Below are 26776 nucleotides of genomic sequence, written 5' to 3'. Positions count from 1 at the left end.
GCGCAGAGCAGCGTCCCACAAAATTATGTAATTTGGAAGGGATTATTACCCCTGGAAAAGCAATCCTCCAATTGACTAACAACCGGGTTCCTACTTACTGTTAGGAAAACAGAGGTGTGTGGAGTAAGGAAACGTGCCTAATGTTTTGCCCAGCTGGGAATCAAACCCAGATCCTCTCGGTGCTTAAGCTAGAAAAGAGGCTGGATGATAACTTAGTGTATTTGTGCGATGCTCTGCCAGAATACAGCACTCTGACATGAAGACAATACCTCTTCCGATTGGTGATGAGGTCCCAATCAATGCACTGAAAGTAAAAATGAAAACTAAACCATGGTCAAAACGCTGGGGACATCCGAAGCATAAACGTCCAGGGTGTCCGTTTGGAACTCTATCTCGCAGAAAGACACTTAGAATCAGCCAAAAAGTACGAAAAGGCCTGGCTTGAACATTACATGATGAAGGGATATGATACATTCGAGACTCAGTAAAATACCTGGTTTGGAACTGCAAAGAGAAATGAATAAATAAGGAATTTCTAAGGTCTGTTAAGAGAATTGACATTCCAGTCCTACCAATGCTCGCACCAGTGACTGATTATTATGTAAAGTGCTTTATACCCCTATATCCCACAAAATTAAGGATCACTGAACAATAAATGTCCTTTGCTTGTGGAGTTTAACTGGAGTGTAATAAGTATAGCTTGCGAGTGCTGTAACCCCCCAGCTATAGGACTGCAGCAGTACAACCAGTGGAGTGCAACTAAATCTTTTATTTATGGACAGTCTGAGAACCGTGAAAGGACATGTTGTGCTGGTTGTAACTGCTAGGTCACTGAAATTATGATGAATGAGATTAAATATTTTGACTAAATAGATTAGACCATGACTCATATGTTACTTGTTGGCCTTGGTGTAAGAATTAATCCCTCTCTCACCAACCCCATGACCATGTGATATTATTACGGGGTAATAATCCCTTCGAAAAAAAGAAGAAAATAATGATAATTTGGTCACTCAATCCACGACTGCTTGCGGGACACTGCTGTCCGCATTGGCTGCCGCGCTTCACCCAACAAACATACAGTCAATTCCCTTTACAGTGTGTACTGTGAAGCGCTTTGAGACTTCTCAAAGACATGATCAGGCGCTATATCAAATGCAAGGATTATTATTATTTTTGATTATATTTCTGTAAATGTAACTAGGGCTATTTAAGAAGTCTATTCGGGTCTAATCAAATGAAAAAAAATATTTTTCGTCACCCTGTACATCCTCAGTAAGGCCCTCTGGAGGACTGCTGGTCGAGACACGGGGGGAAAAATTCCCTTCCAATTTTTTGGAGGCGGTCAGACGGTGTCTGACACAAGCGGAAACCCATCGCCACGCTTCGGAGTATTCAAACCACACTGAGAATTGCATACATCCCGCTGCCGGAGTCTGGCTAGCTAAAACCACATAGCTTGCCATTCAGAGCACCGTCCGGCAAGATTTCCCACTGCTTGTCCTGCTCCCACCACCCTACCCTTTCGGGCTTTGCCTTGCAAGGTTACCAGGAGCTGAGGGGGAGGATTCCCTGACTGGTCGGCTCTTCCAGGTTGTGCCGATGAGCCGGGCTGGGGCTTGGCTGTCGCCAGCAGTGCCCTGGAATACTGTGGACCCATCTGGCTCAGGAACCGGACTAGAGACACTGGCACATTACGTGGCCAAGTATGAGACCCATTTTCCCCCAAGGAGGATAGTCCCTTCACTTAACCGCTGTCATGCAATTGTACAGGCATACAAGATCTCAGTTTAATACCTCATCGCAAGATGGCATCTCCAAAAATGCATCACTCGTTCTTTACTGCACTGAAATGTCAATCTAGTGAGCTCAAGTACTGACCTGGACCTGGACCCTACTGACCCAAATGCAGGGGCACCACTGACTGACACCTAACCTCCTACACAGCCAATTCTCCCCTCCTTGCAGCGAGCCCCCAATCACCACAGTAAATTTACATTCAACGGTGATTTACATTCAATATTGCTGTCTGGCCATTTCCCGATCAAGGAGGAAATGATACAAGGTTCTTAACAAGTCTGCACAAGTCAAGACATTTGATCCTGCCCAGATTGTAATTGGAAGGAATTTTAAAATGAAGGCAAGTGTGGTGCAAAGCTGAGCACCTTTAGTGGAGCGTAGTATCTTTAGAACTGTACTTCCCCTCACAAAGAACATATAACAATAATTATAATCCTTGCATTTGATATAGCGCCTTGTCATGTCTTCAAGACGTCTTAAAGCCTGTTCGGGTGGATATTAAAGATCCCGTGACACTACCGGAAAAAGGAAGAGTGAATTTGGTCACTTAACCTACGACTGTTTGTGGGACACTGCTGTGTGCAATTGGCTGCTGCGTTTCTCCCACAAAATATATACATTCGCTTTATAGTATATTCTGTGAAGCGCTTTGAGACGTCTCGAAAACGTGATAAGGCGCTATATCAAATGCAAGGATTACTATTATTATTATTATTCTCACGCTTGCTGTCATTACAATAAATAGTCTCCCTTCCCGTTTCATGCCCTTGATATTTTTCTTGAAATTGGGGTGCCCAGAGCTGGATAAAATACAACGGTGACAACTGTGAAATACAACTACACAACAATCTGTAGGTTTTGCATTATCTCCGCGACCCTATTTATAAAACCTCTAACTCCCATCATTTTCTTTTCAAACCTTTATTTAGATTATTAATTTAGTCTAACTTGTAATTCCGGTGGAGGTAAAGAGACTGACCTGCTAATGCTATTTCAAAGTCTTTCTGCTGGTGGTCATCCCCCAGAGGATATCCTCGTCTTCAAAGCCCTCCACGGCCTTGCACCTTCCTACCTCTGTAACCCGCTAACCCCATATCAACCCGTCCGCTCCCTCCGCTCAGCAGTCTCTGGTCTGCTCCATGTCCCCTGCCCTGTTCACCCCACCATCGGCGGTCGGGCATTCAGCCTCTCTATCCCCACCCTTTGGAACTCCATCCCACAGTCCCTTTGCTTCGTTGCCTCCCTGGTCTCCTTCAAGACCCGTCTCAAGACCCCCCTCTTCGACCGTACCTTCAGACACCCTCCTACCCCCACCCTCTACTCCCAACTGTCCAGCTCCTTGGGACGTCCTGCTGACATGCTACACAAATGTAACGTGTTGTTGTTGGTGGTGCTGTCTATTCCCCTCCTCGTTCAAATGTACGTATGGACTGTTGCTGGTACAGTGGCCGCTGTGTTTTGTCTGTAAACATTTACCTTCATCAATTGTTATCTGTAAAGGGCTTGGAGACATGCAAGTTATTCTTTCAAAGAAAAGTATTTTGCCATGTTGCACAATGTTTGCGCCAGGCAAACGTGTCCTCACTAAACAATGTTGCTCAGAATTGTGAGCAAAGCACACGGTGGGTGGGTGTTGCAAGTGAGTGGATTGTCGGATTGCTTTTTTCAGGGGCAATAATTCTTTAAAACAAAACAGCATGTACCGTATATCAGTGCAGGGGATTGTAGATACCAATTTCAGCGCCTTGGGATGTCCTCCCAACGTGAAAGGCGCTCTACAAATGTAATCTTGCTGTTGTTGTGGAGGAGAAACAGCAAGGAAGAAGTTAAAACAAATAGAACCAGTTCATCATCAGTACACCAGTACATGGTCAGAATTATTAACCTGCAATCCCTGTACGCTTAATCCAGTGAACCAGCAAAGCAGTTTCTTGGGAGTCCTGCGGCTCAGTGGTTAGAGCACTCCCCTCATATGCGAGAGGGCCCAGGTTCTATAATAATTACTGGATGGGGTAAAACTTCAGGCAAGTTTCTTCACTCCACACACCTCTGTTTACCGGTTGCTAGTCGATTGGCGGATAGCTTTCCAGGTGTAATAATCCATCCCAAATAATCATAATAATTTGGTCACTCGATCCACGATTGTTTGTGGGACACTGCTACGCGTAATTGGCTGCCGCGTTTTGCCCACAAAAGGCAGTATACACTGTGAAGCGCTTTGAGACGTCTCGAAGACGTGATAAGGCGCTATATCAAATGCAATGATAATAATAATAATAATTCTTGCAACCAACCCATTGCCCTCAAGAGGTTTAATTGTCTTTCAGTGCCTGGCTCAGGTATAAGTCAGGCAGTGTTGGACCAGGCAGAGTTCCCATACCGCCTAGATCATTCCACAGGCAATGATCCAAACCGTGAGCACGAGAGCGGAGTATGCACTGTTTAATGATTCAAGGTTCATGTTTCATTTGCTAGCTACAAAGGCCAGACGGGGACAGTGGGGTGGGAGGTAGAGCCACGGGATTAAATCAACACACCAATTCATTTGGGTTGACCAACTCAAATTAATATTTAGGTTTAATATAGCCTTGCACCATCAACACCTCTGATCTCATCATCTCCAGTCCTCCACCTAATTATTTCCTTTGTCTTTCTCTCCTTGCCCCCTTCTCCGTTTGTCTTTATAAACTGCTCCCTTCAAGCAGTCCCCGAAAGGTCATCGATCTGAAATGTTAACTCACTTTCCTCTCTCCCTCGCTGCTCCCTGACCTGCTGAGTGTTCCCAGTGACTTCTGCTTTTATTTAATATTTAGCTTTCCCTTTTCAAAATAACTTTCAAGGTGAAAAAGGTGACCCAGTGTCGGCCTGGCTCAGCCGTTAATGCTCTCGACTCATCGGTAATAATCCGAGAATTTGGACATTTGGGTCAAAAGGCTGTGGACCGTTGAGCTCGCAGTCCAGCCTGATGTTCCAGTGTAGTGCTGGCATACAGGGAGTGGGATGAGAATGGAGGGAGGTAGAAAGCACTGCATTGTAAGTTTAACCCTCAGCCGATTCACTTCCCCGTATATTCTGTGAAGCGTTTTGAGACATGTCGTGTCAATGTCGTGTTAAAGTGCTACATCAAATCCCAAGGATTATCATTGCGAAGGCCAATCGAATAACCACTGGGTTTCTACTTACTGCTAGGTACCCAGAGGCGTGGGAAACGAGGAAACTTTCCTAAGGTGTTGCCCTGCCCAGGAATCGAACCTGGGTCCTCTCGCTGGCAAGTCAATCGCTCTAACCGATAAGTTACAGGACCAGTTGGAGGTGCGGAGTTTAATCAACAGCTGCTTGCCTCTGCAAGCCAATCTGAGATGCAAGCTGTTTCTTTCAAACAAAATCCTTCGCTCTCTACATCTCTCTCTCTCTTCCCAGCCATGTGAACACGTAAATAAAGAGTAGCATTGTGGGTGGGACATATTCCACAGAGTACTGGCACATTACTTTTTATAGAGCATCAACTCTACGGAGACAGGCGCAAGAAACAGGTACAGTGTGTAAAGGCACAACAGTTAACCAAAAACAATAATAAATTGGTCATTTTCAATCCACGGCTGTTTGTGGGGACGCTGCTGTGCGCAATAGGCCGCCGCGTTTCGCCCACAAATATACAGTCAATTCACTTTACAGCATATTCTGTGAAGCGCTTTGAGACGTCTCGAAGATGTGAAAAGCGCTATGTCAGATGCAAGGATTATTATTATTATTATTAGCCAGCTCGGTATTCCTAAATCACTAAACTAGTGATAAAAAGAGACTTGAGATTGATTTATCAAGGATCAAAGATATTCAACTACAACGTGAGATATTATTGAAAATTCTAAGGCCAAAAATGAAGTGGTATTCTCATTCCCGCTCACCCTCTTTCACTCTCTCATTCGCACTCTCGTTCTCTCCCATGCCCCCCCCTCTCTCTCTTGCCCCACCTCTCTCTCACGCTGCGCAAGGTACTGGGAAAGCATTGATGTTGTAGGGATCTCATTCTTCCTTGAGGGAGTGGGTGGAAAGAAAGAACTGAAACCCAGATGCTTCAGTTCCTTTCAGTACATGACTTGCCTTGCTCTCCTGTCCATTTACTCACAATGTTTCTGAGCTGCCAGCTTCCTCCTCCTCTTCTTCTTCTTCTTCTTCTCTTCGATCATGCCATCGGTCACCCCCCACCCTGACCCCAGCTCAGGTCTGAAATGCTGTACACTGTCCAGCGCCTGACGTGAAAGGCGCTATACAAATGTAATCTTGTTGTTGTTCCTCTGGTCTGAGTATCCTGTGATCGCCCAGTCAGCACCCCCTACGAAACTTGCCTAAGGTGTGGCCCCACCTGGGAATCGAACGCGGGTCCTCTCGCTTGCGAGGCAAGTGCGCTAACCGCTACGCTATATGGGTCTCCACTTATTTTGGAGTGAGGCAGAGAAATAGTGCAAGAAATTACACTGGCATTTCGAGGGCTGGACCCATTTGCAATCATTCACATTTCTAAACACGAAGAGATACTGCATGCCTAACGGGAATGGTAAATCTGCAGTTACATCACGCACCCGAAATAAAAATGTGTTTGGTGGGCGGGGGGTGGGCGGGGGGGAGGATTAGAAAAATAGCTTACAATAATTGAATTGAGTGACTAACGCAATGAAAGACATCACAACTTGCCTATTAATAATAATAATAATCCTTGCATTTGATATAGCGCTTTTCACGTCGGGAGGACGTCCCGAAGCGCTTCACAGAATGATTCCATTAGAGCTCCCTTTAGTCCTTATGACCAGGTTCCTACTTACCACTATGCAAACAGAGGCGTATGGAGTAAGGAAACTTGCCTAAGGTTTCGCCCCGCCCGGCTGAACTGGAGGGTGGCAAATGGAATACCCTTTATGCTGTGGGACTACGTAACATGCATTATTCCCTAGGGAAATATCCATTACAGTATTTGGTACTTACTGCTTTTATGCTTCAGGGCAAACTGCAAACAGGCACGGATATTCTTGGAAGCATCCTAGAATTTTACATTCCGCCCACCGTTGTTTTTCCTTTCCGAATTATCTCTCTGCTCTTAGCTAGTCTTCTCTCCATCCTGTTGATTCCTGTAGCTTAGTGGTTAGAACACTCGCCTCGCAAGCGATTCCCGGGCAGGGCGAACATTGGGCATTGGTTTCCTTACTCCACACGCCTCTGTTTACCTAGCAGTAAGTAGGAACCCGGTTGTTAGTCAATTGGCGGATCACTTTCCGGGCGTAATAATCCCTCGCTATATTTATACTACCGTGTCTGCAACAGCTTTCTTTGCCCCTGCCCTTTCATATTTTTCTCTCTGAAATACTTGACCAGTTTCCTCACCAGCTGTCTGATGGACATCTGCTTTCAGTATGATGGAAGGACCTTTACAGGACAGCTTGTTGCATGCCAGCCACCTTGACTTTCTCAAGGTCCGATTTCAATGGTGTGTACCAGGTTTCCTCAGCACAAACTGCTTTTTTGAGGGATTATTACTCCCCAGAAAGCAATCCGCCAATCGATTAATAACCAGGTTCCTACTTACTGAAGGATGAACAACAATCACTCGTTATTATATAACAGAGGTGTGCGAAGTAAGGAAACTTGCCTAGGGTTTCATTCTGCCTGGAAATCGAACCTGGGTCCTCTCGCTTGCAAGGCACTAACCGCTCCACTCCACATGGTTTTGTCAGTGACGTTGATACGACATGGAGAGTCTATGGGCGACAACCAGGTCAAGGGGATGGCCATGAGCTGTGGGATATGAGCCATAAATATAGATTTTTTTTGTACCAAATCCAAAAAGCTAACTTATCAAGACAGAGTAATTTATTTTCCAGTGATAAGTAAAGGCTAGTTCCTGTGGCAGGCCAGGGGTAAGGTGAATCTATATTTACAATGATCTACGTGAAAAAGAGCCAAGCATAACTTGCACTTATATAGCACTTTCACATAGGATGGACAAATTGAAGTGCTGCACAGAGATAATAGAGAGCAGAGAGGAGGAATTTAAGATGTTGACTAGATGAATAATCAATGAGGTATGTTTTTAAGAAGCTTTTGAGGGTACATGGTGAAGGGATCTGGGAAGAGAATGCCAGAGTGTGGGGTATATCGGCCGAAGCTCAGCTGGCAATCATGATGCTACGTAACAACAGATTGCCTTTATACAGCGCTTTTCATGTTGAGGAAGGGTGGTGGTGGTGGTGGTGGGAAGATGATCGAAGGCGCGGTCGAAGAGGAAGGTCTTGCATAAAGTGGTTGTCATCGGAGACAGCGAGAAACAAGCTGACCTTTTTTTCGGAGGGATTATTACTCCCCAATCAACTTGAGTGTCAAAATACGTCAGCAAGTACGTTGGGACTTTGTCCACGATTGCCTTACTTCACAAGTTCCTACTCTACAGTCCAGTCACACAGTATCCGGCAGTGTCTGTTTAGAGCGCATCTTGCATGGAGTCCTGTAGCTTAGTGGTTAGAGCGCTCCCCTCACAAGCGAAGCGAGAGGACCTGGGTTTGATCCCGGGCCGGGCGAAATGTTAGGCAAGTTTCCTTACTCCACGCACCTCTGTTTACCTAGCAGTAAGTATGAACCTAATTATTAGTCGATTAGCCTATCCCTTTTCCTTTATTATTATAATGCGATGATAAAATATTGATTATTGCCCCAGAGAGCAATAATCCCTTCAAACAAATAAAAATAATAAGTCACTCAATCCACGACTGTTTGTGGGGACGCTGCTGTGTGCAATTGGCTGCCGCATTTTGCCCACAAAATATACAGTCGATTCACTTTACAGTATATTCTGTAAAGCACTTTGATGTCTCGAAGATATGATACGGCGCTATATCAAATGCAAGGATTATTATTTACTACGGCGTCAAAATACGTCAGCAAGTCTGTTACAACTTTGTCCACGTTTCCTTCCCTTTACGAGTTCCCGCTCTGAAATTTAGTCACACAGTCTGTCTCCGTAACTGTCTATTTATATTCCAGCTATCTCCAACAGCCCCCTCACACAGGCTCTGTCTTTTCACATCTCAACACACATTTGACTCACGCTTTCACTGGGGGGGGGGGGGGGGGGAAATTAAGTGACAAAATACACCTCGCTTTGCAAATAGTTCTGCTCAAACATTCCCCCTAGTCAGCAACATAAACGACCTCAACCTTTGCCCCATCATTTCTCTCAGCTGACCAAAATTACATTTTATTCACTTGGTGTAACCACAACATGACTTCAAAATTAATCGATTGATGCAAACAGCCAATTTAAGGGATGGCGATGGATCTTTAAAGTGATTTAAGCCATTGAGCCCTCACAAGTGAGAAGACCCGGGCTTGATTGGGATGAAACCTACGGCAAGTTTGCTTACTCCACACGCCTCGGTTTACGTGAGTAGGAACCTGGTTGATTAGATGACTGGCAGATCACCTTCTGGGGGTAATAATCCCTCAAACTAAATCAATAATAATTTGGTAGTGAAATCCACGACGGTTTGTGGGCCGCTGTTTTGCGCAAACTGCCGGCCACGCTTCACCCATAAAATACACAGTCAATTCACTTTACGGTGTATCCCGGGAAGCTCTTGAGACGTCTCAACAAAGCGATAAGGCAAATGCAAGGATTATTACGATTCTGTGATAAGCTCCGCTCACCCTTCTGCTCACAGCCTCTGCTCAGCAAACTCTGGCCTGCTGTACGTTCCCTGCTCCCCTCAACCCAACCATCGGTAGCCGAGCCTTCAACCGCCGCGAGCTCGCCCTCTGGAACTTGTTTGCCTCGGGCCTTCCGCAAACAATCTTCAAAATTCGCCCCGACTTCAACTGTGTTTGCGTTCACACCCTCCTCACACCTCTCACTCATGTAGCACTTGCTCTGCTACGTTAGAGAGTACTATATAAATGCAGGTTGTTGTTTCAGTTTTCCCCTCAGCTTAGACCGGCAAGGTCCAACCTTTTTGGTTGCTGAGGCTTATTTGAGGAACATCCGTGGGCCGCGTAACCAACGTCTTTCTGTTTTCCCTTCCAGAAACATAACATAACAACATTTATAGGTAATGGAGGGAGCGGGTGGGCCGGATGCGGCCCGTGGGCCACCAGTTGGACCAACCCTGGCCAAGACTGTGAGCTCGAGACACAACATGGGGCGGGGGGTTGAACTCACAGCCAAACAAGGTTAAGTGACTGGTTGATGCAGTTCAATCTCGATCCTCTAATTTACAATCAATTTGCAAAAACTTTGCTTCAGTAATAATAATAATAATCCTTGCATTTGATATAGCGCTTTTCACGTCGGGAGGACGTCCCAAAGCGCTTCACAGAGTACACTGTAAAGTGAATTGACTGTATATTTGTGGGCGAACGCGGCAGCCAATTGCGCACAGCGATGTCCCACAAACAGTCGTGGATTGAAAATGACCAATTTATTATTGTTTTTGGTTTTGGAGGATTATTATTAGGCTCTGTGTGGAGTAAGGAAACTTGCCCAAGGTTTCACCCTCTGCCTGGAATTGAACTCAGGTCTCTCACTTGCAAAGCGAGTGCTCTAACCACTGAACTACAGGACTCCACAAGTAAAGTAATGCAGTTAGTTCTGCAAGTCAACGCTGAATTCCTACAATGACAACGGCAGGATATGGGGTGAACTTTTGCGAAGACCAACCAACACATTGCAGAAATGAGCAAAACTGTGCTAAGCAAACTACACCCCCTCAAAACCAGGCTCATCTGCTCACGAGATAATTAGGCACATAGTTGTGTCAAAAAACACCATCCAAATGCCTCAGAGCTTTTACTGTGAAACGTAATGATGGCGCATTTTGTAGATGGTTCCCAGTATACAAAGCAGCATTCTTAAACATTGATAGTAATAATAAAAATCCTTGCACTTGACATTGCGCCTTATCACATCTTCTAGACATCTCAAAACGCTTCACAGATTATTACCTTAACGTAAGCGGAAAATGATTGAACTTGCACAGCACAAACTTGATGGTCCCACTATTAAATAGATAAATGCTAATATGATGATTAATGGGGTCAGTGACCAGATTGTTTAAAAGCAGTGTACTGGCACTTATAATAGTGGAAACATCAAGTTCGTTCCTGTGCAAGTTAATCATTTTTTACTCGCCTTAAAATAAGTGCGACTGGGGTCTTGCCTGGCTCAGGAACCGGACTACCAAAGCTATCGAAGAGGGCTGGCTTGATTCTGTCATTCCATTGCCAGGCATGTCACCTTGGAGTCAGTTCAGATCCGTTACCTTCCCCACCCCCCCCACCACCCCAAACTGGAGGATATCTGAGCAGAAAAGTATGTACAATTTGCAATGGTCATTAAGAGAAGCTTTATCCAAAAAACACATCGGATTATGAGATTCTTAATGTGTTTCCAATTAGAAAGAGAAGACACAATTCATAAACCTTTACTACCACAATAATATTAATAATGCAATATAATAAGCAATAAAAACTGTGGGGGGGAATGAGTTTATCCAAAAATAATAAGTGAATATATTCCCTCAGAGAAAATGAGGGGAGCTTGTGTGCGCTTCTTAAAGTGGGTCAGAGCAGGGATTAAGGCAAATTTAAAGATTATTAATATATACCTGTGAAGATACGTACATATGTCTGCTCCTACCCATCCTCCCCTACACACCTTCGTACCCGTTTCCCCACCCTGTCACTGAACTCATCCTATCCCTAAAACCAACCACCTGCTCCCTTGACCCCATCCCCACTCCACTCCTTATCTCCCAGCTCCATTTTCTTGTCCCACACATCACTGACATCATAAACCTGTCCCTCTCCTCTGGCTCTGTCCCCATTCCATTAAAAACTGCCATCATCACGCCCACCCTGAAAAAACCCTCCCTTGATGCGTCGCAGCTATCAAGCTACCGGCCCATCTCCAACCTCCCCTTTCTCTCCAAAGTCTTGGAAAGAGTTGTCGCCTCCCAACTGCGCTCTTTCCTCTCCACCCATTCTCTTTTTGAACCCCTTCAGTCAGGTTTCCGTGCTGCTCATAGCACAGAAACTGCCCTGGTCAAGGTCACCAATGACATCCTGACCATCTGTGACCAGGGCTCCCTCTGTCTCCTCGTCCTCCTCGACCTATCGGCAGCATTCGATACGGTCGACCACACTATCCTACTCCACCGCTTGTCCTCCCACCTCAACTTTCAAGGCACTGTCCTTGAATGGTTTAGGTCGTACCTTTCTCACCGTCTTCACTTCGTCTCAACGAATGGCTTCTCCTCCACCCCCCGTACTGTCTCATGTGGTGTCCCTCAGGGCTCTGTCCTCGGTCCCCTCCTCTTCACCCTCTATATGCTCCCCCTTGGTGACATCATCCGCAAACATGGGGTTAACTTCCACATGTATGCGGATGACACCCAACTCTACCTTTCCTCCTCTACTCTCAACTCCACGACCACCGATGTCCTGACAGCCTGCCTGTCCGACATCGAGTCCTGGACGAGAGACAACTTTCTTCAGCTCAACGTGCAAAAAACCGAGGCCCTCCTGATTGGCTCACGTCAGCGCCTCCGCACCTCAGGCGCTGACACCATCAGCATCCAAGGCTGCACTCTCCACCTCTCAAAGCCAGTCAGGAACCTCGGCGTTTTGTTCGACCCTGAGCTGTCCTTTCTCCCTCACATCCGCACCACAACTGGCACCGCCTTCCATCACCTCCGGAATATCGCCAGATTACGGCACTACCTCACCCCTCACGCTGCTGAAACCCTGGTTCACGCCTTTGTCACCTCAAGGCTGGACTATGGGAACTCTCTCCTCGCCGGCCTTCCCGCCACCTCCCTCCACAAGCTGCAGGTCATTCAGAACTCTGCAGCTCGTGTACTGTCCCGCACCAGGCTTCGGGACCACATCACTCCCACCCTCGCTCGCCTCCACTGGCTCCCCATCCCCCAGAGGATTGATTTCAAGATCCTCATCCTCACCTACAAGGCCATTCACGGCCTTGCTCCCTCCTACCTCTCCAACCTACTATCCCCCTACCTACCTGCCCGTACCCTCCGTTCCTCTGGCTCCGGTCTGCTCCACGTCCCCCGCCCCAACCGCCCTACTATCGGTGGTCGGGCCTTCAGCCTCTCAGCCCCGAGGCTCTGGAACTCCATCCCCCAGTGCCTTCGCCTTGCTTCCTCCCTTTCCTCCTTCAAGGCCGGTCTCAAAACCTTTCTCTTTGACCGTGCCTTCAGCTCCCCTCTCGACTCTCTTCCTCCTCCTCGCTCCCTCCCTTCCCTCCCCTCACCCTGACCATTTCCCCCTCCTCTCTCCCTCCCTTCCCTCCCCTCACCCTGACCATTTCCCCCCTGCTCGGGTCATGACCCAACTGTGCAGCGCCTTGGGACGTCCTCCTGACGTGAAAGGCGCTCTATAAATGGAATCTTGTTGTTGTTGTTGTTGTTGTATGTCATATACATATACAAATATATATCTACATATGTGAGGATATATATATTTGTGTATGGCTATATGTGTATATATATGAGGGGATATATATGTGTTTATACAGTATGATTTTATATGTATGTTAGTGTAAAAACATATGAGTATACATGTGGCACATTGAGTATACAATATTCAGAAATGCGTGTATGTATAATATGGATGTGTATATGTGTGTATGCATACTCACACTCACAAAATGTATATACACCTGTATATATCGTATCATACCTGTGGGAGTATGTGTGCAAGTATGAATATATAACAACTTGGATTTATATAGCGCCCTCCACGCCGGACGGCATCTCAGAGCGCTAAATGTTTATATATATATATGCATTTATAGGTGTGTGTCCATGTGTGTGTATAATATGTATATATGTATGTGTGTATGTATGTGTGTATATGTATACATGTGTGTATGCATATATGAATGTGTGCGCGTATGAGAGTATATATGTATAAATATGTCTGCGAGTACGTGTCTGTAAGTACATGTGTGTATGTGTGAGTATGGGTATTTGTGTGTGAGTACGTATGTTTGTGTGTGAGTATGTGTGTGTGTGTATACGTAAATGTGTGAGTATATGTGTGCGCGCGTGAGTACGTGTGGGGGTGAGTACTTGTGTGTGTGAGTATGTGGAGGGCGCTATATAAATCCAAGTTGTTATAGATTCACACTTGCACACATACTCCTCACTCTCGTATTCAATTCCCTGCGCTCCTCTGCACCCCGCGACCTCTCCGACCTCCTCTCTCCTCAGCACAGTTACCCGTTGCCTGCGTTCCCCCGGGGTCTGGCCTCCTCCTGGTGCCCCGAGCCCTCCGCTCCCCCCTCGGCGGCCGTGCCTTCAGCCACTACGCCCCGAGGCTCTGGAACTGCCTTCCTCACTCCCTTCGTCTCACTCCCTCCCTTCCCATTTTCAGGTCTCCGCTGAAGACCTTTCTTTTCGACCGCACCTTCGGTCATCTTCCCCCCACCCCCCCCCACTCCCCCACTCCCCCAGGCTCGGCCCCGGGATCCGTTACTGTAAAGCGCTCTGAGACGCCGTTCGGCGCGGAGGGCGCTGTATAAATCCAAGTTGTTGTTGTGTGTGTGAATACGTGTGTGTGTGTGTGAGTGAGTACGTGTGTGTGTGAGTACGTATGTGTGTGAGTATGTGTGTATGTGAGTACATGTGTGTGTGTGTATGTGTGTGTGAGTACATGTGTGTGTATGTATGAGTACGTGTGTGTGTGTGGGTGAGTACCTCTGCGTGTGTGAGTACGTGTGTGTGTATGAGTACATGTGTGTGCGAGTACGTGTGTGAGTACATGTCTGTGTGTGTGTGAGTACATGTGTGTGTGAGTACGTGTGTGTGAGTACGTGTGTGTGTGAGTACGTGTGTGTGTGAGTACATGTGTGAGTACGTGTGTGTGTGAGTACATGTGTGTGTGTGTGTACATGTGTGTGTGTGAGTACATGTGTGTGTGTGAGTACATGTATGTATGAGTACGTGTGTGTGTGTGGGTGAGTACCTCTGCGTGTGTGAGTACATGTGTGTGTGAGTATGTGTGTGTGAGTACATGTGTGTGTGAGTACATGTGTGTGTGAGTACATGTGTGTGTGAGTACGTGTGTGTGTGTGTGAGACACGCCGATGCTGCTGTGGCAGCGTGTACTCGGGCCCAGGGCCCAGGCTCACGGCCTGACAAGTGTGGGGTGGGGGCGGTTGGGATCCGGGGCGAGAGAGAGAGAGATGTCCTCACCTGAGTGGAGCGGAGTCGTCCCTCTTCTCTCCTCACCTCCTATGGATGCCCTGCCCTCTCCCCTCCCCCCCCCCCCCGCACGGCCCGCGAGCTCACGGCCTCCGTCTCCAGGCAACCGGCAGCCCCGCGCGCCCAACCGCCCGATCGCTGACACCGCCCCGCCCCGCTCACGTCATTACGCACGGCGAGTCGCCGACTCGCCCTCACACAGCGCACCCCTCTCTCCCGCTTACGTCATGACGCACGGCGGGCACGCCAAGTCGACGGCTCCCGCCCCTCCACCCCCCCCACCGCGCTGACGTCAGCACAACTGGCAGCAACAACAACTTGCCCTTCACACCCAGTGGTGGGGAGTTGTGGGGGTGGGGGGGGGGAGTGTGGGGGGGGGGGGTTAGTAAACCGGCCAAAGCACTTGCCGAGCCCCCCGCCCACCGCCCCACCCCCCCGCCCACCACCACCCCGCCCCCGCGCCCCCGCCCACCACCCCCCCGCCCCACTACCGGCGGGCGGACCTTCCGCCACTGCGCCCCACCCTCTGGAACTCCATCCCCGCGGTTCCCTCCGCCTCGCCCCCTCCCTCGCCGCTTCAAGCCCCTCCTCCTCCCTCGACCGTTGCTTTCGATCTCCCCGCTTCCTCCCCTCCCCTCCCCCCCTCCCCCACCCCGACCCCTGCCCCCCCCCCCCCCGCCCCCACCCAGCTCGGGTCCGCAACTCTGTCTGTCTGTCCAGCGCCTCGGGACGTCCTCCCGACATGAAAGGTGCGAATACACGTATAATGTCGCTGTCGTTGTTGTTAGATAAGCAGAGAACATCCCTCCAGGGAGAGAGGGTGCGCATTCCCTTCCAGACGCGTGCACTTCCAGACGCACGTACACCCGGGGAAGGAAACCCATCACCGCGAGAGACCCGCGTAAGGTTGGCAGACTTTACACGGATCTCTCGGGGTGATCGGTTTTCTTCCGCGGCTGTACACAGGGCGGGCAAGAGTTCCAGAAACGTCAAACTGACCAAAAATATTGAGATTTATTTTGCGATCGCGCGCACTGCGAAATCTGGCGACGGAGGGGAGTTTTCGCTGCCCGTCTGTTCGGGTGAGCAGCTCATCCGATCGGCTGCCGCATTTTGCCCACAAAATTCATTTGTACAGTACATCCCGTGAAGCGCTTTGAGACGCCTCGAAGACGTGGTAAGGCGCTATATCAAATGCAAGGATTATTATTGTTTACACTGAGAGCCTTGTGTCAAATATACACTGTGGATTTGGTGAACAGATTTGTTGTGAAAGGAGTATGGGTCAGTCTCAAAACCCCGTGTGCTTTGCGTGGGCGGGCAGCAAAAAAAAAATTCCCCTTGGCGGTAAAGAAGATGAGTGGCTGTGAGAAATGGATGAGACTCGCACCAGTGTGGGGAGTTGAGGGAGGTGGGAGGGGGAAGGGGCAACAGAAATTGGACTAAATGTGGGCTGAAATAAAAGATACCACCTGGAAGTCCTGGTATTCACACTGAAATGGCAAAGTGCTCCGTTTCCTATCGCTGGCTTTGCACAGCATAATATAATAATCCTTGCAATTGATACAGCGCCTTATCACATCTTCAAGACGTCTCAAAGCGCTTCACGGAATACATCGTCAAGTGAACTGACTGTATGTTTTTCGGGCGAAACGTGGCAGCCAATGGCTCACAGCAGCGTCCCACAAACGCTCATGGATTGAGTGACCACATAATTGTTTTTTTGAAGGGATTATTAGCCCCAGAAAAGCGATCCGCCAATCGACTAACAAACGAGTTCCTACTTACTCGGTAAACAGAGTCGTGAGGTACCCCATAAACAGAGTATGGGGTAAGGAAACTTGCCCAATGTTTCGACCTGCACGGGAATCAAACCTAGTTCCTCTCGCTTGCGAGGCAAGCGCTCTAACCACTGAGCTACGGGACTCTTTGTGCAGTGGACAGAAGGTCAGGAGTCTCAGGCTCTCTGTGAAACCGGTGGCAGCGTTTTGATCTAATCCTCTACAGCACAGCGGGTGAGGTTCCTCTGGCAAAGAAGGACACGTTTTTATCTTGTATCTTGTACTGGAAAACTTTGGTCGTATTCCGGCCGGGCAAAGGAGACCGTAGCGTGATCTTCAGCTGAAAACAAGGGAAGACAATAATGAGATGTGTAGTCCCGAAGCACAGTAGTCAGCTAGCCAGTCTCGCAAGCGAGAGGATCTGGGTTCGATTCTCTTTAGGTAAGTTTCCTTACTGCACACGCCTCTGTTTACCTCGCAGTAAGTAGGAACCAGTTGTTAGTCAATTGGCAAATCCCTTTCTAGGGGTAATAATCCTTCAAAAAATAATAATTTGGTCACTCAATCTACCGTTTGTGGCTCACTGCTGTGCGCGTGGCTGACGTGTTTCGCCCACAAAATATGCCTTCAATCCACTTTGCTATATATTCTGTGAATCGTTTTGAGGCGTCTCAACGACGTGATAAGGCACTACATCAAATGCAGCGATTATTATAATACTCGCATTGATGTAGCTTAACGTCGAGATCTTTCAAAGCTTCCCAGGATACACTGTAAAGCGGTCTGTCTGTGTGTGTTGTGCGGATGAACTCGGAAACCAATTTGCGCACAGCTGTGTCCCACAAACAGCCATGAAACAAATGACCAATTTTATCTGGTGGATTGCCAGCCACGACACCGTGAGGGAGAGAGAGAGAAACACCCTTCTTTTTTCCAACAGTGCCATGCTGAACAGGTACACACGGGACCTCAGTTTCTGACAGCCTGACAGCACATTGTGCTGCGGGGAGTGGAAATAATACCGGCCGTTACTGCGGTCTACCAGGAAGCCCCTCTCGAGCTGAGGGAAGCAAGTCGGTCCGAGGCCAACCAACCTCTGGCTCCTGCCGCTGCCATGAAAGGATGGTTCACTGGGAAGGGACGGAGCGAGAGGGCGGGCTGAACAAAATCATCCTCTGGGCCGGATGCGGCCCATGGGCCGCCAGTTGGATCTAACTTAAGTGATAGTGACAAGTAAAGCCAGGTTCAATTATCCTGAGTTTATTGTATAATCCTTGCATTTGATATTTCACCTCATAATGTCATCAAAATGTCTAACAGAGCACTGGGGGATTTTACCGTGAAGTGTAGTGACTGTGCGCTTGCAAATGCAAAGAAATGTAATAAAATGGGGACGCTGCTGTGCGCAATTGGCTGCCGAGTTTCACTCACAAAATACAGTCAAATCATTTTACAGTGTATTCTGTGAGGCGCTTTGAGACATCTCGACGACGTGATAAAGGCGCTATCAGAATGTACCTATGCCTGTTACCTGCCCGTGGATGTCCTTGCAGTAGCCGGTGACCAGCCCCTCCGCCCGCAACGTCAGGTGGCTCTGGTGCTGCAGCGACTTCACCAGCAGCTCATTCTCCTCGTCCTCCGAGTCAGCGTCGTCATGTGCGAGCACCACCACATTGCCCTGACACCGAAGACAACAACAACACATTACATCTGTTCAGCGCCTTTCATAAATCATAGAATCTTACAGCACCAAGGAGGCCATTCAGCCCATCATGCCTGTACTGGCTCTTTGGATGAGCCCCGACGTGGGGCTTGAACCCACAACATTCTGACCCAGAGGCGAGAGTGCCACCACTGAGCCAGGCTGACACACAGCCTGAAAGAGTTTCACGGCGGGGTTTTAAACCTAAAACAGGGTTTTAGCAACTAAGCTTTTCCGGCAGAGCGGAGATAATATTCTTTTGCATTTGATATGGCGCCTTATCACGTCTTCTAGACGTCTCAAAGAGCTTCCCATCATATAGTGTAGAGTGAATCGACTGTGTATTTTGTGGGTGAAACGCGGCAGCCAATTGCGCACAGCAGTGAGTGTCCCACAAACAGTCGTGGATTCAGTGACCACATTTTTTAAGGGATTATTACCCAAGGGAAAGCGATCCGTCAATCGACTAACGAGTGGATTCCTACTTAACCACTGAACTACAGGGTTCCACGAAGGGCAGAGGAGATCCTTACCTGAAGCTGGGAGCAGATGCTGGCCCTACAGTAATGGATGAAGCTGAGGATGTTGGTGGTGCTAACGCCCAGACTGAGCAGGACACTGAGATCGTCCACGATCAGCACCGGGAACTTCCAGCCGCTTCCGGGGCTCGGCGAGAGTGACGTTCTCACAAACCGGTACAGGCTCCGCAGGTCAGCACCAGGGGAGCTGCACAGCAAGGATATATAATAAATATCATAATAATAATAAGGAGGAGCTTATCTAGTTATATGGAGTCCTATAGCTTAGTGGTTAGAGCACTCGCCTTGCAAGCGAGGGGACCTGGGTTTGATTCCCGGGCAGGGCAAAATCTTTGACAAGTTTCCTTACTCCACGCACACAAGCCTGTGTTTAAGAGGTGTGTGGAACTTTTGGGGGAGAGAATTCCAGATTTGTGCTACTATTATTATATTATTATTTTTCTCCGAGCAATCTCTCTCTCCAGATCAGTCGAGCTTTGCAGGTGGATCCTTTGTAAGCAGCCAGTCAGTCAGTGCCTGGCACGGCGATTAGCTGTGAAGGCCAACAACTATGCGTTGAGCAGGCCAAGCTGAGGTGCATAGACTGTAGCACGATCGCTGCTCCCCTGCAATGCCGGCTGTCGATGGCCATCAGATACCAGCCAGGCCTCGCACAGCTGCGGAATTCAAGGCTGGTCGGTGCACGGCAACAGGTAAGAACTGTGCTTCACCTCACAAGCCTTCAGTGAGGACGGCGAACAGGGGGAAGAGGACAAGAACATAGAAACAGGAGGAGGCCATTCTGCCCCTCAAGCCTGTGCCATTCTATACGACCATGGCTGCTCTGTATCTCAACTCCAATTACTCCTATTCCCCATATCCCTTGATACTCTGACCTAACAAATATCTCTCCACTTCAATCTTGACAATGTGAATGAATCCAGGATCCACAGCCTTTTAGGGGAGAGATTTCCATATTTCCACTAGCCTTTGTGTGAAAAACTGCCCCTGATTTCACTCCTAAATGCCCTGTACCTTAGGAACTGGAGAGGAGACTCGCTCTGTGTGGCCGTCCCTTCCGGTTCATGAGTGAGTAAGAGGTCCAGAGACGATCGGAGTCCTTCCATAAAGACCAGTTGGCCCTGCTGCCTGGCTGCGGGCAGATTCACTCCCTGGCAGGAGATAACCAGAGACAGAGAGTGAGTGAGGGAGGTACACAAGGTGCTAAATGGGATTGGCTGAGTACATCCGGAAGCACGCAGGTTCAGGGTGCCAAGGACAAAGTTACGGCAGAAAATTCATCTCCTCCACTCTACCCACCCCACCATCGCCGGTCAGCTTTTCAGCCAATCTGTTCTCACTCTCCGGAACTCCATCCCAGAGACCCTTCACCTCGCCCGCGCCCCCTCTCGGAGTCCCTCCGACTTCTTCAAGGTCCACTTCTTTGACCGCACCTTCATCTTTCCCTTCCCCCCTCCCGTCCTCTAGGTTCTAACCTCCAGCTCAGATGCCATAACAGGATGTCAAATGTCTTGGGACGTCCTCCTGATATGATAGGCACTGTTTAAATGTAAATTTGTATTGTAAAATCTGCCTGAAAACACCAGAGGTGAGAGAGGGGGAGACTGCAGAGAGCCGGAACAGCAGGGAGACAAGACCTCAGTTTAACATCTCAACTGAAGTGGATCTCTGTAGTCTCCCGCTTTCCCACCTCTGGCCCACCCACCCCATTCGTCCCCACAGCCCGGCCTCTCTATCTCTCCGACACACATCCACACACTCAATCACCTTCAGGTGTGGAAACTACCTCTGAAATGAAAGTAAGTCTAACTGAATGAAGTAGATTAACTGATGAAAACTAAGTCAGTCTTGTGCCCCATCTGGAGACCCTCCCGGCTTGCCAAAACTCACCAGTTTCTGGGCTACGAGACTGTAATGGCTGAAGGATTGGATCAGACCGAGGAAACACACCTTGCAGCCTCCTGAAACAAAATGAAACGTATAAGTCATGTTCACCTCCCTGCGATGGTGACCCTATCAAACCCTCCCTTGCCCGGCTCCACTGCTTCCTCATCCCCCTGAGGATATAGTTGAAAACCCTTGTCCTCGCCTTCAGAGCCCTCCATGGCCTTGCTCCTTCCTACTTCTGTGACCTGCTAACTCCATATCAACATGTCCCCTGCCCCTCTCTGCCCCCACCTTTTGGAACTCCATTTCACATCCCCCTCCCTTGCCTCCTTCAAGGCCCATCTCAAGGCTCTCCTCTTCGACCGTGCATTTGGTCACCCTCACTCCTTCACCTCCTGATCTCAACACCCAGCTCGGGTGCAAATCTTTGGCTCTTCAGCGTCGTGGGATGCCCTCCCGACGTGAATGGCGGTGTATAAATGTAATTTGTTGTTGTTGTGATCAGATGGAGAGCGTCGGCTAAGGGCAGACACGATTCCCCCTTAAGAACGAGCAGAGCTCTCTCATGCCAAGATCTCTCACTCCCTGTTAATCAGAGGACCTTGTGTTGCCTGGCTATCAGTACAATAACCATTAGCTCCATTCATAACATCACAGCCAAAACTACAGTGGCCTTGAGCAGTCCAAGGTTACAGTTGGACTGAATCCAGTGTAAATCCAACGAGGTGCAGGCACTGTGATCTCAGCACAGAATATCGGCTCCACAGCACGTGTCACGTGTCACTCAGCCTTGACGGTGAGTGTCAGCAGGGTATTTGAGTGTGAGACGGGGTGGGGGTATCCCAGTTGAACCCAATCCTGTCCCTACTTAACATCCGCACACGCACCTTCCAGCAAGGGTTGTGAAAAGAGAACCCTTGACTGATGCTCCCCCTCCCTAACCCAGGGGAGCTGAGGCTTCCCTGATTGAGATCAGCTAACAGCCAGCGAATATGAGAGGTCCTTGGGGGAAGGCTGCTCTGCTATATGCTGCTTTAGGAAGATCCTTAAGGAAAGAAATAATAATAAAAATAAGTTGGTCACTCTATCCACAGCTGTTTGTGGGGACGCTGCTGCGCGCAATTGGCTGCCCTGTTTTGCCCATAAAATATAGTCCATTCACTTTCACAGTATATTCTGTGAAGCGCTTTGAGACGTCTCAACAACGCGATAAGGCGCTGTATCAACAACAACAAAATTACATTTATAGAGCGCTTTTTATATCGGGAGGATGTCCCAAAGTCAGATGTCCGGGCCCGAGCATGGGGGAGGGGTGGGGTAGGGGTGAGGGAAGGCAGAAAGGTGGGAGGGCGAGCGAAGCATGATTGAAGAGAAGGGTCTTGAGACCGGCTTTGGAGGAGGCGAGGGAGGAAGCGAGGCCAAGGGACCGTGGGATGGAGTTCCAGAGTGTGGGGGCAGAGAGGCTGAAAGCCCGGCCACTGATGGTAGGGCGGGTCGGGCCAAATCAAATGCAAGGATTATCATTATTTATTATTATTATAACTCAGCACAGACCAGGACTAGTCCACCTGGCCTTTCTCAAGCGAGGCAGTGACTTTTTAATAATCCTATAATCCTTGCATTTGAATATATACATTCACTTTACAGTATATTCTGTGAAGCACAACAACGTGATTGGGCACTATATCAAATGCAAGTATTATTATAATTCTGGGACCTTGCCCATCACAGACACACACACACACACACACACACTCGCGCGCACAACCTATTGCTCCCCACACCCGCTGTCGCCCCTTACAGTAAGAACGCCCTTTACACTCACCTTTCAGATAGAAGGAAAGGAAATGGTGGACAAGAAAGTTGCCATCCGTCTGACTGTCACACAGAAGTACACACTCCCCCTATACAAAAACACATACGAACCAGAGTTTTAGATGTTAATAGGCTGGGTTGATTCTCCAGCCGGTGTTGCCCTCCCCCCGCTCTGTGGAACTCCCTCCTCAACCACTCACTCCCCCACCTTGAAAGGCCAACTTAAGGTCTTTCTTTCCAACTGAGCTTTTGGTCACCTTCCTTCCTTATGGAATTCACTCCCCCAGAAGGCTGTAGATGCTCAGTCCTTGAACATCTTCAAGGCTGAGACTGATAGATTTTTAAAAAATAGGAGGGATTGGGGGATATGGGGAGAGGGCAGGTAATTAGAGTTGGGTCCGAAGATCAGCCATGATCTATATCGAATGGCGGGGCACAGGCTCGAGGGGCCGAATGGCCGACTCCTGCTCCTAATTCTTATGTTTTTACGTTCTTATGTTCCTCCAGTCAGCTCCGTGAAACACTTCTATGTATATAAAATGTAATTTGTTATTACAAACAGTTCTCAGTCAATGGCAAACTCTGCGGTTTTTTTTTTAGCTGGTTAGACTCCAGCAGTTACCCCAACGCCCAGTCTCGAGTCCCCAGACCTTGGCTCTCACCAACCTGGGCCTAATACTTTCAGGAATTAGGTAAGCGGGATGCTTCCCTCCGAGGAGAGAGAGTGCGCATTACATTCCAACAATCCATCTCTGGGATTTCCATGTCTGGGTGGGATGCATGGAATTCTCAGTTGGGTTTGGAGACTCTTAAGCAACGGTGATGGGTTTCTGCACGTGTCAGACACCCGGCTGACCCCCCCCCCAAAAAAAAAATGACTGCCCTCCCAACATGAAAGGTGCTGCATAAATGGTAAATTGTTGTTGTCGGTGTCCGTGCAAGTGGACATCAAAGATCCCGTGGGATAAAGGGAATTTCTCCCTGTCCCTCATTCACCTCAGGGAAGGAGTGGTTGAAAGCGCGGTCACCGATGGTGGTGCGGAGGGGACGAGGGACAAACAGGAGGCCGGAGCCAGTCAAGCGGACGGAGGCGCCAGGTAGTGTCTCCCCGTGTCTGAATAAATTGATCACTTACCCACAAGCTGTTTGTGGGAGATTGCTAAAAACAGTCACCACACATGGCAGCAATTTCCTGTGAAGGGCTTTTGCGGCGCTTCGCTGTTAGAAAGTGCTCTATGAACGGCACGGTTTATTGGGAATACTGTCCTGCATCTTATTTCATCACAATTTCCAATGTCGAGGCCCTGGCCAGAGCGGTGGACATTGCCACCCAGTGGCCGGCAGGGGCGCTCGGCTGGGTCCGCCATCCCGTTCGTCCCTCGTCCCTCCGCTCCCCCGATGGGCGGCCACGTGTTCAGCCACAGCTTTTGTCTTAACCGAGCAACAAGCTGTCCGGGACCCTCGCCCGCCCGCCCGCCCGCTCCTGCCCACCGGGTGTCGGATGTGCCCACGCGCTCGGGTATCAATGGAAATCTTTCTCGTGCCGCAGCTCAGGCGGCAAGTCGGCCGCCGACTGTCCAGCCGGCGGCTCGGGACGTCCTCCCCACGTGGAAGCCGCTGGGGGTGAATGCCTCGTTTGTTGTTGGGTGTTGTCCTCAGGAGGAATGTCAGGCCCCACCCCCTCCTCATAGGCCCTGCCCCTCAACATAGGCCCCTCCTTCTTTACCACCAGCTCCTCCCCTCCTTCTTTACCACCAGCTCCTCCCTCCTCACCACAGGCTCCTCCCTCCTCACCACAGGCTCCTCCCTCCTCACCACAGGCTCCTCCTTCCTCACCACCAGCTCCTCCCTCCTCACCACAGGCTCCTCCCTCCTCACCACAGGCTCCTCCCTCCTCACCACAGGCTCCTCCCTCCTCACCACAGGCTCCTCCTTCCTCACCACAGGCTCCTCCCTCCTCACCACAGGCTCCTCCCTCCTCACCACAGGCTCCTCCTTCCTCACCACAGGCTCCTCCCTCCTCACCACAGGCTCCTCCCTCCTCACCACAGGCTCCTCCCTCCTCACCACAGGCTCCTCCCTCCTCACCACAGGCTCCTCCCTCCTCACCACAGGCTCCTCCTTCCTCAACACAGGCTCCTCCTTCCTCACCACCAGCTCCTCAATCCTCACCACAGGCTCCTCCCACCTCACCACAGGCTCCTCCCTCCTCACCACAGGCTCCTCCCTCCTCACCACAGGCTCCTCCCTCCTCACCACAGGCTCCTCAATCCTCACCACAGGCTCCTCCCTCCTCACCACAGGCTCCTCCTTCCTCAACACAGGCTCCTCCTTCCTCACCACCAGCTCCTCAATCCTCACCACAGGCTCCTCCCACCTCACCACAGGCTCCTCCCTCCTCACCACAGGCTCCTCCCTCCTCACCACAGGCTCCTCCCTCCTCACCACAGGCTCCTCAATCCTCACCACAGGCTCCTCCCACCTCACCACAGGCTCCTCCCTCCTCCCCAGGTCCCACACACACCTCGCCACAGGCTCCACCTCCCTCCCTCACAGGCCCACCCACACGAGCCCCCCCCACCTCGGGCCGGGCTCCGGCGGGCCTTTACCTGCTCGGGGCTGTTGTTCAGGATGTTGTTCAGCTCCGAGAACATACCGGACTCCGGGGGGGGGGGGGGGGGTGGAGGCCTCAAACGCCTCAAACCCCTCAGTAGCCGCGCGGCGACTCGGCAACGCGTCACTCTCCCCCGACACGTGATCCGCGCAGCGTCTCACTCCTCTAGCACGTGATCCGCGCCGCCACCACCGCCACCTCCCCCCCGACACGTGATCCGCGCCGCGTCCCACTCCACCACCTACCCCCCCGGACACGTGACCCGCCCAGCGTCATCTTGCTCCCCAGCCCGTCCCTCCCCTACCCCCAACAGTGACCCGAGCAGGATTCCTCACCCACCACCAACCCCCCCCCTCCCGACACGTGATCCGCTCCGCGTCACTCAACCCAACACGTGATCCGCGCAACGTGGCTTCGCCGCCCAGGCCCCAGCGCGCGGCTCGCCACCTCCGCACGTGACCGGTGCGTCAGAGCCAACTGTCGGCCGCGCGCGGGCGTTCGTCGCCCGACCGTTATTTACCCGACGACGCAGTTACCTCAGTGGTTGAACACAACAACAACAACAACAACAACAACAACTTGCCTGTAATATCTATATCTATATATATCTCTCTCTATCTCTCGCGCCCCCTCACGTGGGGGTAGCGTCTCGGAGCGCTAATCATCAATGAATACCCTCAGTGATTATTGATGATCAACTGATGTCCTGATGACGGCCGCCGTCGCCCCGTCCCTGACCCATCCCTCCTCTCCAGCCGCCGCCGCCCCGTCTCTGACCCATCCCTCCTCTCCAGCCGCCGCCGCCGTCGCCCCGTCTCTGACCCATCCCTCCTCTCCAGCCGCCGCCGCCCCGTCTCTGACCCATCCCTCCTCTCCAGCCGCCGCCGCCGCCCCGTCTCTGACCCATCCCTCCTCTCCAGCCGCCGCCGTCGCCGTCGCCCCGTCTCTGACCTCCCGCTCCTCTCCAAGGTCCTGGAAACGGGTCGTCGCGCCCCAGCGCCGCTCCTTTCTCTCCCGCCACTCCCTCTTTGAGAGCCCCTTCCAATTCCCACGGCAGGGAAACAGCCCCCGGGGGGTCAGAGTCACCAGTGGCATTCTGGACATCCGTGACCAGGGCTCCCTCTGCCCCCTTGTCCTCCCCGACCTCTCTGCCGCCTTCGACACCGCCGACCACTCCATCCTCATACATCTCCTCTCCTCTTTACTCCACCTTCGCGGACCTGCCGTTGTCTGGTTTGATTCCTATCTCTCTCACCGTCTCTACTTCGTTGCCTCTTGACGGTTCCTCCTCCAGGCCCCGCACTGTCACGTCTGGCGTCCCCCAGGGCTCTGTCCTTGACCCTCTCTTTAATATCTACATTGCCCCCCCCTCGGTG

General features: G+C 50.3%; 2 protein-coding genes across 2 annotated transcripts in view; both read right to left on the bottom strand.

The window, feature by feature from the left end:
- The window catches only part of LOC103189854 (SREBF chaperone), a 50197-nt gene extending 34970 nt beyond the window's left edge, over nt 1-15227 (bottom strand). Inside the window, exon 1 of the mRNA XM_042331971.1 lies at nt 15054-15227. The gene's annotated coding sequence lies outside the window, so the exon portion shown is untranslated. The remainder of the gene's footprint in view (nt 1-15053) is intronic.
- Nucleotides 15228-16938: 1711 nt separating this feature from the next.
- On the bottom strand, nt 16939-25461 carry elp6 (elongator acetyltransferase complex subunit 6). Its single transcript, XM_042332102.1, has 7 exons — nt 25396-25461; nt 22797-22875; nt 20975-21045; nt 20099-20235; nt 19079-19271; nt 18375-18521; nt 16939-17183 (listed from the first exon to the last, which is right to left on the bottom strand). Exons 1-7 carry the CDS (start codon nt 25438-25440, stop codon nt 17064-17066), a joined length of 792 nt encoding a protein of 263 aa, XP_042188036.1. The 5' UTR covers nt 25441-25461; the 3' UTR covers nt 16939-17063.
- Between the last annotated feature and the right edge of the window lie 1315 nt (nt 25462-26776).

This window comes from Callorhinchus milii, unplaced genomic scaffold (assembly GCF_018977255.1).
Source record: "Callorhinchus milii isolate IMCB2004 unplaced genomic scaffold, IMCB_Cmil_1.0 Scaffold2, whole genome shotgun sequence".
Taxonomy (NCBI): Eukaryota; Metazoa; Chordata; class Chondrichthyes; order Chimaeriformes; family Callorhinchidae; genus Callorhinchus; species Callorhinchus milii.
Note: the sequence above shows the minus strand (reverse complement) of the source record. Positions and strands in the feature narration are given on the sequence as shown.